The sequence below is a fragment of the Balaenoptera acutorostrata genome, chromosome 6 (genome assembly GCF_949987535.1).
Source record: "Balaenoptera acutorostrata chromosome 6, mBalAcu1.1, whole genome shotgun sequence".
Classification (NCBI taxonomy): domain Eukaryota; kingdom Metazoa; phylum Chordata; class Mammalia; order Artiodactyla; family Balaenopteridae; genus Balaenoptera; species Balaenoptera acutorostrata.
The window spans coordinates 111,805,958-111,825,285 of NC_080069.1; the positions used below are offsets into that span (position 1 = coordinate 111,805,958).

Below are 19,328 nucleotides of genomic sequence, written 5' to 3' on the forward strand. Positions count from 1 at the left end.
AATTTTATGAAGGCAGGACCTATGGCTGTGTTATTCACATTGTATCCTCTGTGTCTAATATAACGCCTGCCACATAGTAAGGACTAAGTATTTGTTGAATGAAAGAATGAATGAATGAATTCTTACCAGCTTTGTAGATATCCAGGAGGGTTGTGGTATACTTAACAAAAGCATTTTCTTCAGTGATGGCTATGATCTTAACTTTATAAGCTGGTTGAAAAAAACACACACATACACAATAATTCATGCTTATTACCACTACTGCTGTGTCCAATAGAAGCCAGAGTCCGTCAAACAAATGAGAAATGAAGCATGGCAAGCTCTTATGGGCACCCTGCAGTAAATCTCATTTCTTCCAAGAAGCCTTCCCAAATACTCCCAGTGTGATTCTACTGGTCATGACTGTAATGACTCACTCTACTTAGAATCACTATCTCTGGTCACTGTTATGGAACAGGCTGGTTAGGATAAGAGCAATATTAAATTAAAAGACAGAAGCACACAAAATCAAACAAAACAAGCCTTAGGTGTAAAGTTCAGATTCGGATCTTTGAGATGAATGGAGTCATGCCCATGGGGCACTTCAAAGAGCCCCTTCCTTCTCTATCACTCGGGCCTGCCATGTGAGACTCTCTGTTCCCTTGCCTCCGTTCTTCAGATACCTCCACTGGCTTTGATCTTTGGTTTTTGATAGGACTCCATTTTCCAACCCGTCTTTGCTTGGATCGGCAACTATCTGATATGAAACATTCTCAATCCTGTTTTCTCTTCATTCAGGCATCAATGTCTAACCTATGGTGTGTTTGACCTCAGCTCTGAAATGACCAGCTTGAAGGGACCCATCTCTTCTATATGGCCTGAGAAAAAAATCCTCTTATTTTTGCTTTCGATGGGGTTGAAATGAATGACCTAAAAGTTTTTGTCCATTTTTGAGATCCTAGCTAGCTAGCAAGACATATAGACGAATGAATGAACTCATTGTGGCAGAACTGAAGGCTGTGTAAATCAGTAGCTTAAAGACTGTCCTGAATTTCAGATTCTTAAGTATTTATGGTGGATATGGGCAATGTACCTACTGTGGCCATAGGTGGATAGAGGGAATTATTTAATTTTGTTTCTATTCTATTATTCCAGCATTAACCTGTAGCTCCAAAAAAGACAGCTAAGTTTTTTCTTGAATGTAATGAACTAAATCCAGATTGCATTTACTCTCTGTGTTAAAATAGATTTCTTATATTTAAGAGTTAAAATAGTTCTATTATGGAGGGAAGAAATAACTTGGTTCTTCTAAATTTTAGAAAAAAATTGTTAAAACAATATAGTATTCTCTTCAAGTCTCAATGTATTTTAAAAGTGGCAGTGGGTCTTGGCTGAGTTAGGCAACTTTTTAGTATTTTTTAAAAACTCAAGATGAATTTGAAGGAAAGACCATGAGCCATACAAAATTCATTCTTATGGCTGTATTTCCATTCAGAGAATTCAGCGTGATATGATGGAAATAATGCTGGAGACCAGGATGCATCCTAGTTCTATTACTTCTGGCATGACTTTGAGCAAATTATTTGGTCTCCCAGACCCTCACTTTCTTCATTGGTAAAATAAGGATAATTCTCTGTTACCTCCAAGGGGGCTTATGGGACACCAATGAGAAACCATATATGAAAGCAGTTGGTAAACACAAAATGCTACACGAACAGCACTGTTCTTATTTTTTATTTATAAATAACCCCCTACCAATTTTCAAGAAAAGATTTGAAATAGTGTATAATCTGTGTGCTCTCTCTCTCTCTCTCTCTCTCTATTAATAAAGCCACAAATAAACATTAGAAATTATGGACAGAAAAAGAAGGATCTAATTCTATGAGGAATTTGAGACAAGACTACAACTGTACTTGGGCATTTGATTTAGCTCTGAGGTCTGGACAACAAGAAGGAGATGCTCCTTTTGAAATGGAGAGAGTCTCAAACATGGATTGCGACTGTGCATATATTAAAAATTATTTAGTACTGATATTTTTACCTTGTCTTTGGAGGGATTTGGAAAGCACTCAGACCCCCGAACCATCTTTGTCTCTGTTTCTGCTCGATTGACTGGAAGAATGCAGTAGTGAAATCTTATACCTCTGTGGCTTCTCAAATATTCTCTTTGAATATGTTTTAGCACCTTTAATTCAATGGGGTCTGTTGGAATAAAGTGTCTTGGCTGCGTGTGCACCCCACTCCTATCATTTTTAATGAAAATCCTATTTCTTTGCTGAAGGATAAATAACTTTTCATGTTAATGCTGAAAATTGATGGCATTTTCCTTCAAGGGAACATGTGGAATGTTGTATCTATATAATCACTGTGTAAAGTTGTAGATCTTCCTAACTGATCATGTTTTCATAAAATGTCATGTTTAATGGAACTATACATTGAACTTTTGAACCTACCATATGCAATCTCTGGTTTACATGCTGTTTCTTTTCTAGTAGCAGCAGAGATTGTCAGATCCAGTTCTGCCTGCATTTGTCCACAGTCAGCTGGATTTTGTGAAAAACAGTACAAGTTAGGTTAACGTAAGGAACAGACAGCTTTGGGAGTAAACACAGTTCTTTCTCATCAGCCCTGAGACAATCTAATATAATCTTACAAATACCAGATTCCTAAGACCTGTCCATTTTCTCCTCTTCCATAAAGTGAAACAGTATGTAAAGCAAAAACAAAACAAAACAAACAAAAACAAAATCTTGAACAAGAGACTTATTCTTAGAATGGGTAGTCACTCCACATTCAGCTCTTTAGAAATATATATATGCTTCATTGAAGAAAGGAAGAAATTTTTCCATTTTGAGTATAATCAAAAGTCCCTTGAAGGAACCAAACTGATGAGTTGACTGACTTACAGCTCTAAGATGGAGCAATAAGTACCTAAGAAATGTATAGATTTTAAGGATTTTGAAAAACAAAATAAAACCAAAATGAACCCAGACCCTCATGGAGTCAATTGCTGTTTATTGGTGAGTTCTGGGTCTTTTCCTTGGCCAACAAGGCTGCCTTGATAGATGAAAGACTGAATGGAGAATGTCACTATCTGGGAAGGACAAGGGGAAAGAAAGAGGAGCTAGTGGCTCAGTCTGGAGCCTCTGTTCTCTTAGGCTATGGTCCTATTACACTAAAAAGACCAGGTGAAAAGTAACAATTTCACATCATGTTATCCGTCTGATATCCAACAACCATCTGGATGGTATTTCTCTGCCTCTGTACAGTAGGAACTATCGGGTTGTCCCAGAGCTGTCGAGAAGTAGCTGTACAATGTTCAAGGAATGAGCTTTCAATCAGATGAGATTACATTTCTACTTCTGAGAAATGACAGTTTGTCAAACAGCTTCCCCCAGATTAGTCCCAGATTATGAGTGGCTGCTTTAAACAAGCATGCAGCCTAAACACATTAAACAAAGTTTACCTTCGACACATTTGCACATTACTCCTTCACAGACTTTCTGAAGTTTGGTATGGGACGTGCTATAAAACATGGTGCACTGTTTATCTGCAGCAATGAAAGTGCAGTTAGAAGAGGTGGCCTGATGAACGCACAACAATTTACCCCATCAATGAGTCTCTCCCACGGGACCTTGGAGATCACCTATTCTAAGCCCTCTTTTTGTAGCTGAGGCCCAAGGAAGTTAAATTATGAATTGCCTGTCCTAACATGGGCCCCTTTACCCTCAAAATATTCTCCCTTTCTGTGCTTGAAATTTTACTCTTCAATATTCATTTCTTAGAATGAAAATATTTGGTGCTTCAATGAATGAGAGGAAAAAAATTATGTAACATGAGAGTCTATTGAAAGAATTGTAATTGGTAATTATTTAGGCTGGAGAAGAAAAGAAACTATATATTTACATAGTTTTGGGGTTTTTTTTCTGTCACTCAAGGAGAAGAGAGGCTAACTATGTTCTATATGATTTCAGAAGTAAAACTAGATTGAATGGGTCTCAGAGTTTGCTTCACTTTAAGAATTTTGCAACAAGTAGAACTGTCCAAAGTGAAGTCTTCTGTCTTGTGAACCAAAGTGCTCTCCAATCACTTAATATTCTCAGAAGTGGCTGAATGATCAAACGTGGGGGTCATTCATTCGACATTTATCAATACACATTATGTACCTGACACTGTGCTAGGGGCACAAGGATGAAAACATTCTGTCTGGGGTTGTGGGGAACCCAATAATAACAATGCAATGTGGCAACTGCTATAATAGAGCTCTCTGCAAAATGTGATGAGATTATAGGTGGAGGAGAAGTTGATTCTGGGAGGATTAAAGAAATAGTAGGGTGAGTGGGCATCTCTAAAAAGGAGAGATGCAATGAATAGTAAATCTGAACACCAAAGATAAACTTGAGGCAAAGAATTTAAGTTGGGAGCAGTCTAATCCAGTTATTCTAAACATGAAGAAACTGAGGACCAGAGAGGTGAGATGATTTGTTCAATGTCACACAGCAGTTGTTTGCCCAAGTGGGGAATGTTTGTGAGGAATGAGCCCTGGGAGAGGTGATATATAAAATCTGCAGGCCTCTAGTGCATTTCTACAGGTTCCATAATGGATACAAAGCAGTCCTCTGAAGAAACTTTAGAGTAGAGTTGATTACCTGGTCTGTGGTACTCATACACTGTGAAAGTAGTAGGACTCAGGAACCCAACTTGAAAAAGTTCAACTATCCGGAATCGAACACAAAGGAACTCATTGGAAGGAATCTGTTTGACAAATTCAAGGTTTAAGAAAATCATGGGAGAGGAGAGACTCATAATATTTTAGGCTGCAAATTTTGAATAGTAATAATAAATGAAGAATGGTGAGAGGTGGAACTTACCGAATTCAGTTGCAGAATAACACGTCCATCTTTGATTTCATAATCAGTTAATTGTTGATCAACCCTTTCCACAAGCTAAGGGAACAAAGAGGAAATCTCAAATTTAATTTCATGGACTTTTTGTTTAAATGCATTCACCCAGTGATGGAATGTTAGGTCACGGGGATGTAATCCACTATTTAAAGACATTGAAGAGCAGCTCCTCCCTTGAAAAAGTCTGAACATGTCATCGTATGCACTCACATTTTTCAGACCATGCAATTATATGTCCCTATTTCACTTTGAAAAATAAAAACTTAGGTAGATTGTTGGTTTGAAAAGAATATTCTGGCTGATTCTATGAAAGTGACTATTAGAAGGAATGGAAATAGCTTTGTTTGTAAAATAATGCAATAAATAAAAGCAAGTATCCATAACAATATATAAAAGAAAACATTTACAGCTTTTAAGTCTTCTGGGTTTGCATTGACTCCAGTAGGCAAAGAGATATCCATCACTGCATGGGAGGACCCAGATGATGATTCTTGACTGCTGAGCTTGTAGCTAAAATAAATTAGAGATTAGGAAATGAAATAAATAAATGGATAAGATTCTTTAAGAAAAGCCCCTGTTCCTTGGTAGGCTTTAACTTTCTAATTTGAGTCTCCAGTTATTTGCTTCTTTACAATATATGTGTTGCAATCTCTGAACTTTAGAGATGCAAGAGATTTCTGAGTCATCTATTCCAACTCTTTACTCACTTGACCGGTAATCACAATGGACCTCCATTCTGGGGTTGGAAGAGATCATAAAAGCCATTCAGTCCAAGCTCCTAATTAGCTAGTTGAGGAAACCGAGGATGAGATAAGGTACTTGTTCAAGCTCACATGACTAGTTCACCTCAGAGCTGCATGAGTCTCTTGATTCTCATCCTAGTTCTTTTTCTAACGGAGAATATTCAAAGAAGAAAATTAATTGTATATTGGAAAGAAACTCAATAAGCATGTTCAGGAAAAGACTGGAAGGAAACACACTAAAATGTTAGCAGCTACTTTCTCTGGATGATGAGATTATACGTGATTATCTCTTTTCCATGCTTTTCTCTATTTTCTAAAATTTTCATAATAGATATTTTATTTAAAAAAAATGTTTCAAGGACTATCCTTCGTCTAGGAATTGTGCTTGTGGGGAAGCTGAGGAGAAAGGCAAAGGGGGTAAAATGGGAGATTTGGTTTATTTTGTTTTTGTTTTTCTGGTATGAGAGAAAAGAATACTGAAATTCCCATTTCAGTAAATTCCCAAATCAGGAAATTTGGGTTTTATCCCAGTTCTGCTGAGAGTTTTCCCCAAATTATTTTCCCTTTCTAGAGCTCATTTTCTTTTTTGTAAAATTAACTGTGAAGAAGTATAAACTCGTGTTTTAAATTTATCTTTATAATTCCAAGGCTTCATCTTGAGAGGCAGAGAGGCCTGTTGCTACAATTAAGCAAAGTTAGAATACTTAAAAGAGGAGCAGGTTGGTGGGGTAAGGACTGGATGGGAGTGTGGTTCTGCAAAGGTTGAGTTTTAGATTCCAGCCTCACCTTATCATGTGGGAGAGGCAGCCGGACATTTGAGAGGGGAGCTTGGGAGAGCAGTTGGGATTAAAGGAAGAGCCTGGTGAGACAGCTTCATAAAGGGGAAAATGAACTGATCTCACCCAAAGGAATAAATATGAGTGCAATGGGAGGTATTATTTGAATTAGTGAGGTGGCAAGGGACCTCTTTTCCCCAATCATATCTTATTGAACATATATAAAGCAGACCCTACTAGAAGTTTTAGATGTCATATTTACCATAAAAATTTAAGTATTATAAAATTTCTGGCTTATAAAAATTTAACCCCATTCTTCACCAAATTAACAATTTAGAACAAAATATAAGGCAACTTGGAACTGAAATGTGACATCTAGCATCTCCCTAATTGGATGGGTGAGTGTCACCAGAAGCAGAGAGCTCTGGCTCACAGATGCAAATACTCTGTCAACATGATGGAAAAGGGCCTCCTGAGTGAAGAGTGTCTATGAAAAGTTGCTGGAGCCTTGATGACTGGTTGCCATGGTGACTGTTTCAACCGTGGAACAGAAACCTTCCTTTCAAGAAGCCCTTTGCCTGCTGCCAAGGACAGCAATCTTTCCCAAAGGCATTTTGTTCCAGGAGAAGGAGAGAAATGAAATCCTTTTTTTCTTTTCTTATGAATACAACAGAGAAGTTGTAAAAAGCTAAATACACGAAAGAGACCCTCTGAACATAGAAATTGTGTGCTGGCATTTTTTAAATCAGGAGAGTGTATATTTGAAAGCAAAGAATTTCTCACATGAATAAGTACTGCACAGTTACATTTGGAATTTATCCAACCCAGCTTCAGCATCACAGAGCCAAAAGCATGTTCCACCTGGTTTTTTTGAACATTTTGTCCCCGGTTTATAAAAACCAAAGGGTAGAATATGCAGTATTACATCTCTGTTGCTATCTTTTGTATATTAACAATCTGGAACTAGGCCTCCTGTCAATGAATTCAAATGGACAAGTTTTTGATGAGAGCCTTTTAATGTATAGCAGAGTTGTGGAACTACCGGAAGGCAATTTGGGATCAGATAGTCCAATATCCTTACTTTACAGAAGAGGCCCAGAGAAGTAAGCTGATTTGCTGAAGGTCATGTGAGTATTTCATGGCAGAGGCTGCCCCACAGGTGTCCAGCTCCACTATCATAGAGTCCTTGTGCCCTCCCTGTAGGCCCCACACATTGATTCTAGCTTTGCCCAGAACAAGTTTGCTCATACCTCCCCGCGACAAGTGCTATGGGTTTAAACAGTGATCACACCCTGTCCTCTAGAAGAGAGGTACCCAAGAGTGGGAATGGCAGGAAGCAAGCTGCCTGGGAAAGGGTGACCTTAACAGGACCTTAGGGAATGAGGAAGGGTGTGTGAGGGGGAACAGATGGCAGAGACTGGCCAAGGAAGGAAGGAGGGACCTCGAGTGGGCTAGCTGATGAAGGAATCCTGAGAAGAGAGTGACTGGGCTAGGGACCACAGAGAGGGCTGCAAGATGCTGGGAAGGAGGTGGTGAGAAATTCTGTGCTATTCCTCAAGGTCAGTGGTCTCAGATTACACTGATTGAAGGACGTGGTTTAGAAACTGGACTGGGCATCACGGTCTGGGCTTTGAGGCCCTAGCTCTGCCTCTAACTCTGTGAGAATCTGGCCGGTTACTTCACCTCTTGGGGCCTCAGTTTCTTTATTTCTAAAATAAGAGGATTACTATATCATCCCTAAAATCCTTTTCAGCTCCAATCTATGACACAACTCTATGGAATTTCTAAGTTACCCATACTGAGTGCTTTTCATCATGTGTGATTATAAGTAAAAACAGCAAAATACCAGCCAGTTGTTGAGCATAGGAAGAATTAAGGAAACAGAACAGAACAGGAGGTACTAAGGGGTGGTTGAAAGAAGGAAGGAGCCTGTGTTCTAGTCCTGGCTCTGCCATTAACTGATTCACTCTGTGTTATCACTAAAGTATATATACATATTTTCAAAAACCTATATTTTCATAAACATTTTAGGATGGTGGTTTGGTAAGCAGAATAATGGCCTCCAAAGATGTCCACCTCTTAATCCCCTGAACCTGTGAATTTGTTACCTTACATAGCAAAAGGGACTTGTAGGTGTGATCAGGTTAAGAATCTTGAGCCAGGGCGATTCTCCTGATTGATTATCTGCGTGGGCCCAGTGTGATCACAGGGGTCTTTATAAGGGAAATAAACAGGAGAGTCAGAGAAGGAGGTTACGGTGATGGAAGCAGGGGTCTGAGTCAGAGAGAGATACTGGAAGATGCTGTGTTGCTGGCTTTGAAGATGGAGGGAGGGGCCACAAGCCAAGGAAAGCAGGTGCCTCTGGAATCTGGAAAAGGCTAGGACGTAGATTCTCCCCTAGAGCCTCCAGAAGGAACGTGGTCCCAATAACGCCTTGATTTTAGGACTTCTGACCCCCAGAATTATAAGATAATAAATTTGGGTTGTTTTAAGTCATTACATTTATGGTAAATTGTTACTAGCAGCAATAGGAAACGAAGATAGTGGCCAATTCAGGCCTTAGAGTTAGTTTGCTAAGGGTTCAGCATCCATGGTTCTCAGCCCTGGCTACCGTTAGAAGAACCTCCAGGGGTGAGCCCGGATGGAGTTTTGCATAGTTCTAAAATCTCTCCAGCTGAATTCAACGTGCAACCTGACTTGAGAACCACCGGCTGGCTGATAACGGCCAGGGATTTTGCTGGGTGAACATGATTTTTCTAAGTAAAAGATTGGAAGCTGCTTCTGAGAGAATCTTTTGCTCTTTCTTTTCCTAATACTTATATATCATATCTTTACCTTTCTGGAAGACAAATTAATATTTTAGTATTTGAATTAGAAAAAGGTCAAAAATGGGAGAGAAAACTATATATGAGCAAAACAAAGCTGTTCTGTACAGTAAGTAGCTATTTAATAATAGTGTGGAGAAAAGGGAACCCTCCTGCACTGTTGGTGGGAATGTAAATTGATACAGCCACTATGGAAAACAGTATGGAGGTTTCTTAAAAAACTAAAACTAGAACTACCATATGACCCAGCAATCCCACTACTGGGCATATATCCTGAGAAAACCATAATTCAAAAAGATACATGTACCACAATGTTCACTGCAGCACTAGTTACAATAGTCATGACAGCAACCTAAATGCCCATCAACAGATGAATGGATAAAGAAGATGTGGTACATATATACAATGGAATATTAGCTATAAAAAGGAACGAAATTGGGTCATTTGTAGAGACGTGGATGAATCTAGAGACTGTCATACAGAGTGAAGTAAGTCAGAAAGAGAAAAACAAATATCATATATTAACGCATATATGTGGAACCTAGAAAAATGGTACAGATGAACCGGTTTGCAGGGCAGAAATAGAGACACAGATGTAGAGAACAAATGTATGGACACCAAGGGGGGAAAGTGGCGGGGGGGGGGTGGTGGTGGTGGTGGGATGAATTGGGATATTGGGATTGACATATATACACTAATATGTATAAAATGGATAACTAATAAGAACCTGCTATGTAAAAAAAAAATTCAAAAAAAAAAACAAACAAAAACAAATGAATGGATAAAGAAGATGTGACACATATATACAATGGAATATTACTCAGCCATAAAAAGGAACAAAATTGAGTTATTTGTAGTGCAGTGGATGGACCTAGAATCTGTCATACAGAGTGAAGTAAGTCAGAAAGAGAAAAACAAATACCGTATGCTAACACATATATATATGGAATTTTAAAAAGTGGTACAAATGAACCTAGTGGCAGGGCAGGAATAAAGACACAGACGTAGAGAACAGACTTGAGGGCACAGGGAGGGGGGGTGGGGAAGGGGAAGCTGGGATGAAGTGAGAGAGTAGCACCGACATGTATACACTACCAAATGTGAAATGGATGGCTAGTGGGAAGCTGCTGCATAGCACAAGGAGATCAACTTGATGCTTTGTGAATACCTAGAGGGATGGGATAGGGATGGTGGGAGGGAGGCTCAAGAGGGAGGGGATATGGGGATATATGTATACATATAGCTGATTCACTTTGTTGTACAGCAGAAACTAACACAACATTGTAAAGAATTTATACTCCAATAAAGATGCGAAAAAAAAACATACCTGCTATGTTCCACATTAAAAAAGCGAACAATTTTGCATCTTCTGGACATTCTTATAATTCAAAAAGATTTGGAGAAATAATACTCTGGCAGAAGTGAGACCCTGAAGTCTACTCTCCCCTTGGTGGAAACGGGCTCACCTGGCACATGCCACTATGCGCTTGTATTCCGAGTTGCTGTAGCTGGGGGCTGGCACACACAGCAAACAAACAAGCAAACAAACAAACAAAAATAAGAGTAAACCGTTTTTAGCTGTTTTGCAACATGTCAGAACAGAATCATTAATGAGCACGTCTCTAAACACACTTAAAAATGATTTGTGATTTGGAAGTTGCCACTTTTGATGATTTTCATGGAGATTCGTGGCTACTGACAATCCCAGGAAGTCTTGAAATCATTAGAACAGTTCTCTGCTCTCCAAGAACTTATAATTTAAGGAAGGAGTCATTTAAGGTAAATATGTGTTGGTCACGTGTCTGGGGGAGGTAGCAGGGAGGAAGAGCCGACGCCTGGATTTGCTGGTAGTTGGAAATTTCCTGCAGGAACAGGCTTCTGAGCCACAAACAGAAGCTATCAGGGCAGAGGGTAAAGGAGAACTGGGGTGTGCAAGTGGCCTTGCTTCTGGACTGGAAGGGGAGAACCAACCCATCAGAAGAGGGATGAGGGGGCCACAGGTTAAAAAAAAAGGCACATTAAGAAAGGATCATAAGTCCTGGAGAGATCAAGTTGAAGATGGGGGCAGAGAAATGTGCATTTGCCAGACTCCTTGGGATACAGAAAGGGTAAGGGATGGAAACCCAACAGAGTGATGAGAGAAATTCAGGGCCCGGGAATGGAACACTGACACAAAAGTAACAGAAATTCAAGTTTCTGAAATTAGACCCTTCTGTGGCTTTACAGCTAGTTACATTTTTTTTTTATGCTAGTTACATTCTTAAAGTAATTTTTAGTCAAAACAATTTCTGGATCAATAGCGGATACATTTAGCTTAGATATTGTTATTTAATATCAATTTCCAACTATTATTAGTTACCTCTATTATAATAAATGGCAGTTATGTTTACTCAGATGTCAACCTGTTAAAGAATTTGAATAAGAAAATTGTTTTTTTGATTTAGCATGTTTTTCCTAATCAGGGAAGCTCTTTGGCATTCTTTATGCTTAACCAAAATTATAGTGTAAATCATGCTGTTTTACCTTCAATTTCCTGGGTTTCAATTTTCAGATGGAAGCTGCAAATTTCCTCAGAGGTACTGGTTTTGTGAAACACAGTTTTTACCTATATTGGGACAAGTAAACAAGAATATTCTGTTTAAAATGGGGAGTGGAAAAGGTAGTATGGCAGTACTGCGGCTGGAAATGGGATGCTTAAAGTATTTTCACCACCCAGTGCAAATGGTGTACATTAAAGACCATTTTCCCAGCAACTGGACTTCAGCAAACTCCACAGTTTGAAACATAGCTGAGAAGCCCAAGGTAAGCAAAAAACGATCTCTGTCCAGTCAGAACCTTGGTCCAAATCCCACGCAGTCAAATCTGAGCACCTCACTCTACAGGAAAGTTTTTAAGACTTTCATCCGGGCTTCCCTGGTGGCGCAGTGGTTGAGAATCTGCCTGCTAATGCAGGGGACACGGGTTCGAGCCCTGGTCTGGGAAGATCCCACATGCCACGGAGCGGCTGGGCCCGTGAGCCACGATTGCTGAGCCTGCGCGTCTGGAGCCTGTGCCCCGCAACGGGAGGGGCCGCGATGGTGAGGGGCCCGCGCACCGCGATGAAGAGCGGTCCCCGCACCGCGATGAAGAGTGGCCCCCACTTGCCGTAACCGGAGAGAGCCCTCGCACGAACCGAAGACCCAACACAGCCAAAAATAAATAAATAAATAAATAAAGTAGCTATAAAAAAAAAAAAGATGATTCATTTAAAAAAAAAAAAAAAAAAAAGACTTTCATCCTTGTGCCTGTACACTAATTTTACAGAGAACACCACAAGGTCATGAAGTATGGTTTTCTTCAGCCCACAAACCACTGTGGTAACAACAAATTATAGGTGTGCATGGAAGGGCAGGGGTGCTGCCAGAAGTAGGTATAGTGAGAGTGACCAGAAGTGACAGAAAAGTGGACCATCCATCTCCCCACCCTCATGCAATCTTATAAACAATCTCTGAAGGAATACATGTACTAAAGATGAGCACACAATTAAATAATCAATAGAATGTTAACTTATGCTCAGAATACATAGTTTATTTTATTTTAGGCATTTGGCAGTTACACGTTTTTCTAAGCTGTTTATGTGTGTCCATGCAATCTATGGTTAAAAATAGAAGAAACTTAAGCCCTTACATATCCATCAATCCCCAATGATGCTGGACAAATGAGGTGAGACTATGTTACTAACCACCGCATCCATTTATATACACGTATGAGTGTATACATACAAGTCACATGTATATATACATATATAGACATAAAAATTATTTATCTCTATATAATTATATATATATATAATTTCCACAAATACACAGACTACATACATATAAAGATTAATAAAACCATTTTCAGAAAGAAATTGTGGGGACAGCTACCAAGATAGCTAGAAAGAATGATAAATGACTCTTACCTCAGTCATGGTTACACAAGCCCAGATTTCTGTAACTTTGTGGCAAAGTCCCTAACTTTCTTTTATGTTACTTAGTACAAGCTGACACATAACCCCAATTAAGTCACACATAACCCCAATTAAGTCGGCTCTCCATGAAATACTCACATGCACTGTAGCCAAGCCATTGTTTTGTCCAGTACTTAGGACAACAAGGTCATCATTGAAAGGCACCTGGAAAGATTTTTGCATTCAATATTATTTCTCATGCTTATTTACTTTGCACAGACACGGATTTGTAGGCTGTGGACAGTAAGAACTATTTCCAGTTACTTGTATGTTTAAATATACCTTAAAATAATCTAAAATGTGGTAATTAGAAAAGTACGTATTAGCGTCTGTAACAGATGATTTCAAAGCTCCCATCCGATTATAAAATACTATTAAAAAATCCTTTTGGGCTTCCCTGGTGGCGCAGTCGTTGAGAATCCGCCTGCCAATGCAGGGGACACGGGTTCGAGCCCTGGTCTGGGAGGATCCCACATGCCACGGAGCAACTAGGCCCGTGAGCCACAATTACTGAGCCTGCGCGTCTGGAGCCTGTGCTCCGCAACAAGAGAGGCCGCGATAGTGAGAGGCCCGCGCACCGCGATGAAGAGTGGCCCCCGCTTGCCACAACTAGAGAAAGCCCTCGCACAGAAACGAAGACCCAACACAGCCATAAATAAATAAATAAATAAATAAATAAATATTAAAAAAAAAAAAAAAAAAAAAAAAAATCCTTTATTTACCTCTACTGGCCTCCCAAGGAAATTCTTCTCTGTCATCTTATAATGATAGAGGTCACCTTTATGCTTGTAAGAAACTTTGATATCCATATTCAAGCGGAGTTTTTTAACCAGGAGTGAATACTCTGTCAGGCCCTCGATGGCATTAATTGTATCCTATCAACAATCAGCAAGGCACAAAAATAGGTTTACTTATTTATGTACTCTCTGTTTACAAATACCCTTTCTCATGAGAAGGTGAGTCAGCATTGCCTGGAGATGAAACTCCAGCAGACTGAGTGAAACTGGTTAAGGGTCCCCATGTGGAGGTGGAAGGAAGATCTCCCCCTCCCCCAATAAGGATGCTGCTGTTAGCAGGGACAGGAAGGCAGTGTGGCCTCACGTCCGGGTTCTCTACCTGTCCTGAGCACGTGACTTCAGGCAAGTCACTCTTTGCAGAACACCTCCAACTCCTTGCATGACAATGTATCTCTTTCCCATCCTTAAGTCTCAGCTTAAATATCCGCACAGTGAAGCCATAAAGAAGCTCCCCCTTCTCATTATTCTGTTTTAATATTCTTCCCTTCTGCCCTTTAGAGCATTCATCTCAATTGGTAATATTTTTATGTAGAGTTTATCATTGGCGTCCCCCACTGCAATATAAGATTCATGGGGGCAAGTAGTATATTTTTCTTGGCATCCATTACATTTAGTAAGTACACACACATGGTAGCTATTCAACAAGTATTTGTTGAAGGAATAAATGGATGAACTTAATTTTTCTGGACTTCATCTACTTCATCTACAAAATTAGGAAATGTGGCTGGATCAGAGATAGCAAATTTGTGGCTACCCTCTCTGCCCATGTCCATGCAGCCAGTGCTAATCAGCAAGGTCCTCTTTTCTCTAAGCCTCCAGTTGTACCCATGATGAAACCATTTGCCTCCCGGATTAGATGATCACTACTAATGTCACCCTGAAGGAACCCTCTAGCTCTAAATTTTATATACATATACACACACATCCCGTCATTGTCCAAGCATCCAGGGAACAGGGAAGATGCTAACATTTGAGATAAACTTGAATGTAGATATACACTAAACAACTGCATATAGTTATAATGTAAAATATACATACTTAAATGAGTTTACATTGGTAGGTAGATAGATAAACATGTTAATAATCAGTATTCCTCTCACTTTTTGTTTTGTGGAAGGGAACATCAGTACCTTTGCATGGCAGCTGCTGTTTCTTACATAGGATTTAACTCTCCTAGCCCTTCATGGTAATTAAGAATCATAAAGGAAGTACTGGGCTTAGAGTCAGGAGACGTGAGTTCTGATTTTGGCTCTGCCACTAACTCCCTGAATGAACCTCCTGAGGCTGACTTGCTCCTCTGTATAAGAAGGGTGTCAATGCAGATATCCATTAGGGTCCTTGATTCTAGTCCTTTATTCATATCTTTGGTATGCTCCCTTGGTGACAGAAGCATGGAGGTCAGAAGGAGTGTGGAATGTGTGGTGTGGGAGGCACTAAAAATATCTCCAGGAGGATGGACCGTGAGAAAGAAATATTACCTGGGTCGAATAAAAGCCACCTCCATACCTCTGCTCTTCTGATAGCCATTTGATGATTAGATTAACGTAATTCATGTCTTTCAAGCTCAGGCTGGTAAGTAAGGCATAGGCCGTGGTTTCTACCATGTGTGCTGTGCCGGTATTAGGTGCAGAGCTGTCTTTCTGTTGAAGATCACCTTTCCAAAAGCGATATATTGGTGGATTACCTGAACATCAACAAATCGCACTGGTAAATATGATGAAAAGTGTGAATTTGGCATAACAATTCTAGCAGGTTTCTAGAAGTTTCTTCTGGTAGTGGCCTTCTGGTTTCCAGAAATTTCTTACTCTTTTGTAAGAAGAACTTTCTCAAGGTGACCAATACAAACAAGATCCCTTAATACAGGGCTCTTTTAACTATAATGGAAAAAATCTAAAAAAGAACGTATATATATATATATATAATATATATATATATATATATATATTATATATATATATATAATTGACTATAGTTCCCTGTGCTATCCAGTAGGACCTGGTTGTGTATCCATTCTATATATAATAGATTGCATCTGCTAATCCCAACCTCCCACTCCATCCCTCAAAATTTTGATGTCATCTATTTACACATAAGAATTACCTGATTTGCACGACTTTGGACAAAATGTTTTCCCTCACTCGTGGAGGCTGTATTTAGAATAAAAGTTTTGGTTTTTAAAGATACTTCCAGATCAAACATTATTTGAATTATTAAGTTCCCTTCTAGCTCTTAAATTCTATGATTTTATGATTCATTTCTTACAATACCCAAGACATTTCTTTTGTGTTATTTGAAAAGTATTATACAAGTGGTTTCGAGGTATATGTTAAGAGTCAGTCATTTTTAAATGATGACAGAAGTCAAATTTTGTAGATAATGATAAACCTCATGTAAGATTTATTAAACTTTTAGAAAAGCCTAGTCAGGAGACGGCTCAGAAGTGCCCAACCATGCCGGTGCTGGTCTAGGCACATTGGCCAATGACCACAGCTCCTCTCTATTTCTTTACTGTTGACCCATAGGAAGCAATATCTTTACTCTTCAAAATGAAATATATACCTTTGTAGTCAACCTGGTACAATACAAGGTAGGTCATGCACTCTCCTGGGGCTCACACTGGCCCCCATAGCACCTTGATGTGAATGAGACTCAGGCACCCCTTGCTCAGGGTAGAAGCTGACTCAAACCAGGGTGCATGGATTGGGGAGCGGAGCACAGGCTGGATTTCAGCCTTAATTCACCTGCTCGCTTGGGCGCTTTGTACATTGCACAACTGTATACAGGAGTCCTGCAGTGCTCCAGTAATGACCTCCAAGGTCCTACATGGCACTCTCTCACCCTTTCCTTCCCTGACATCATTTCTTACCCTCATCTCATTTCTCTCCAGCCATACTGGCCTCCTGGCCTTTTTTGGAGCACCAGGCACGCTCCTACCTCAGTAATATGCAAAGTTGTTTCTCCACCAGGAAACACCCTTCCAGAGAGCCACTGGCTTGCTTCCTCACCTCCTTCAGGTCTTGACTCAAACACCATCTTCTCAGTGAGGCTTAAGCCTGACAACCCCATCTAAAATTACAACCCACCCCCTCGCCCTGTCTCACTTCCCTGCTTCATTTTTCTTCATATCAGTCATCACTAACCTATTCAGTATATTAAATGTTTTAGCTATTTATCGTGTTTTTCTCTCCCTAACTAGAATGTAAGTTTCATGAAGGCCTGAATTTTTTTTTTTTTTTTTTGGTCTGTTGCTTTATCCCAGAGCCTAGAACAGTGCCTGGTGCATAGGAGGTACTCAATACTCAATACACTCAATACACATTCGTTCCTTTGTTGAATTAAGGAATGAATAAATATGTGCTGAATGAGTGACTAAGTAAATGAATAACAGCGCTTATTCCATTGTATTGTGATGATTTGTTTCTTGAGGGCAGGGACGGTGTCTCACTCCGCTATGCATGCCACCACCCCTTCCCCAATTAGCAGATGGTACATGCCTAGTAGACACTTGCCGAGTACCTGTCAGGAACAAGTCATACCTTTAACCAAAGCTTCCTTCTTCAGGGCTGAGACAATTGAACGAAACTGTGGGTGTGTTTTATCTCCCAGGGAAAGAGCAAAAGCAGCAATGGCCAGTGTAAAAGTACTCTGGGTCGAGAGGGTATTTTCAAGCAGAAAGGTGTCAGCTTTAGTTACAGCTGTGCTGACTTTCTGGAAACAAGAGCAGAAGATACCTAAGTTTCTTTGTCAAGCATCGGCCTATCAACTGATGGGAACTGCCCCCAGGTTGTACCACTCTGGGGCAGGCAAGGTGAAGGGTGGAAAGAGAAATGACCTAATGGAAATGGATGGTGTCTCCCTGAAGCAAATCCTTCCGGGAGAAGGAGCAGAGCGTAACCTGGAAAGTGAAAATGAGATTGTCCACATCTGGTTGTTTTAGTTTCTGAATCCTCCCCTCCTCGGTAGAGGTTTTTCCACTGAATTTCTGCTTCCCATGTCAGACCTAGCCTCTGGGAAGAAGAAGCACCAAGTATAGACACAGCTTTCTCCATTCCCCCCCAGCATAGCTGAGACAGATTCACATTTTCAAAAGGAGTTTTACTAACTAAAACCATCAGTAGCAGAAAAAGAGCCAAGCTGTCAAAGTACTTTTTGATCCTAAGGATTCCTGGGAAAATAGTCTTTATGACTTTGTCCTGAGACAACTAAAGTAGTTATTTTGGATAAGTGGATGAGGAGGCAGCATGGTGCATCGCTGCTGACATCTTGCCTGGCGCATTCTCTCCCAGCACCACTGCTAACTTCTCCTTGTTGATTATTTTGTCTTGCTGGATATATATATAAAACAATTCTCTTGAACTAAACTAAACAATTATTTTGTTTTGTGGTTCGAGTCCTATCAATCCCCTTGGGTTTTTCCATCTTGGTTCTGTCTGCTGGTTTGAAGGACATGCCTAATTTACTTCCCAGATCAGGGTCTCAATTCTGTTAACCTTTGGAATCTTCTATATTGATTCACTTAAGTGATCCTCTCCTTTCTCCCTTCAGCTTCCAAGCAAATGAAACAGCACAACCCAAGGCAGCAAATGTGGTATGGGGCATCCTCAACAGTTCTGTGATACAGAGTACCTCAACATTCTGTATTCCGGGTTATAGAACAACAGTCACATACGTGGCATAAGATTTAGCAGAGGTAAGAGTAGGAAGCTGCGGACACGGGGTCATTTTCTCATCACAGTCAGAAGTTATCTGTCCTAATCACAGCTCTACGAGTCAGTAGCCTGTGACATGGGACAATTAAATTCACCTTTCCTACAGACCTCAGCTTTCTCAACTGTCAACGAGTGGGTTGGACTAGATGTTCTCTAGTATCTATCATAATTCTGAAATCCTTAAATTCTGGATTTAAAGTTATTTTCAAGCCCCCCTCTTACCTTCCCCCCTCCCCCCAAGAATATGGTACAGAAAAAGACCATGGGTGTTGGAGAAAGAAAACTCTTACTTACCTCCAGAGGGCATATATCAAAGGCCTTTCTAATTCCAATCACAGCAAAGGCTGTAAGATATAAAGTTTTCTCTCGGGCTTCAATGGGCAAGGTACCCTAAAAATAAGCAATGTTTAAAAAGGAGAGCGAACTGGTGTCTTTAAAGTGAAATGACCTGGCTCTAATCTCCACTTTGGACCTACTCTCCTTCTCTCCCTTCATGCACTCTAGTCGGACTGCTTGCGTTTTTTCAAAGCTCTTAGTCTTACATGCTTTCACTTGCTTTTCTCTCCTCCACCTCTCTACCCTGTAGCTCCACTTCATACCTCTT

General features: G+C 40.0%; 1 protein-coding gene across 2 annotated transcripts in view; it reads right to left on the reverse strand.

Moving 5' to 3' along the window:
- Window positions 1-19,328, reverse strand: part of C5 (complement C5) — an 80,821-nt gene that overhangs the window by 6,617 nt on the left and 54,876 nt on the right. For both annotated transcript variants that reach the window (XR_009008655.1, XM_007178108.2), the window contains exons 27-39: window positions 19,019-19,114; window positions 17,552-17,723; window positions 15,494-15,699; window positions 13,941-14,093; window positions 13,318-13,383; window positions 11,751-11,832; window positions 10,694-10,742; window positions 5,291-5,393; window positions 4,851-4,925; window positions 4,629-4,734; window positions 3,446-3,529; window positions 2,433-2,522; window positions 127-210 (exon numbers count right to left, since the gene is read on the reverse strand). Coding sequence is in view for 1 of the 2 variants with exons in the window: in XM_007178108.2 (XP_007178170.1) it covers window positions 127-210; window positions 2,433-2,522; window positions 3,446-3,529; window positions 4,629-4,734; window positions 4,851-4,925; window positions 5,291-5,393; window positions 10,694-10,742; window positions 11,751-11,832; window positions 13,318-13,383; window positions 13,941-14,093; window positions 15,494-15,699; window positions 17,552-17,723; window positions 19,019-19,114 (1,366 nt within the window). In the remaining variant the exon portion in view is untranslated. The remainder of the gene's footprint in view (window positions 1-126; window positions 211-2,432; window positions 2,523-3,445; window positions 3,530-4,628; window positions 4,735-4,850; window positions 4,926-5,290; window positions 5,394-10,693; window positions 10,743-11,750; window positions 11,833-13,317; window positions 13,384-13,940; window positions 14,094-15,493; window positions 15,700-17,551; window positions 17,724-19,018; window positions 19,115-19,328) is intronic.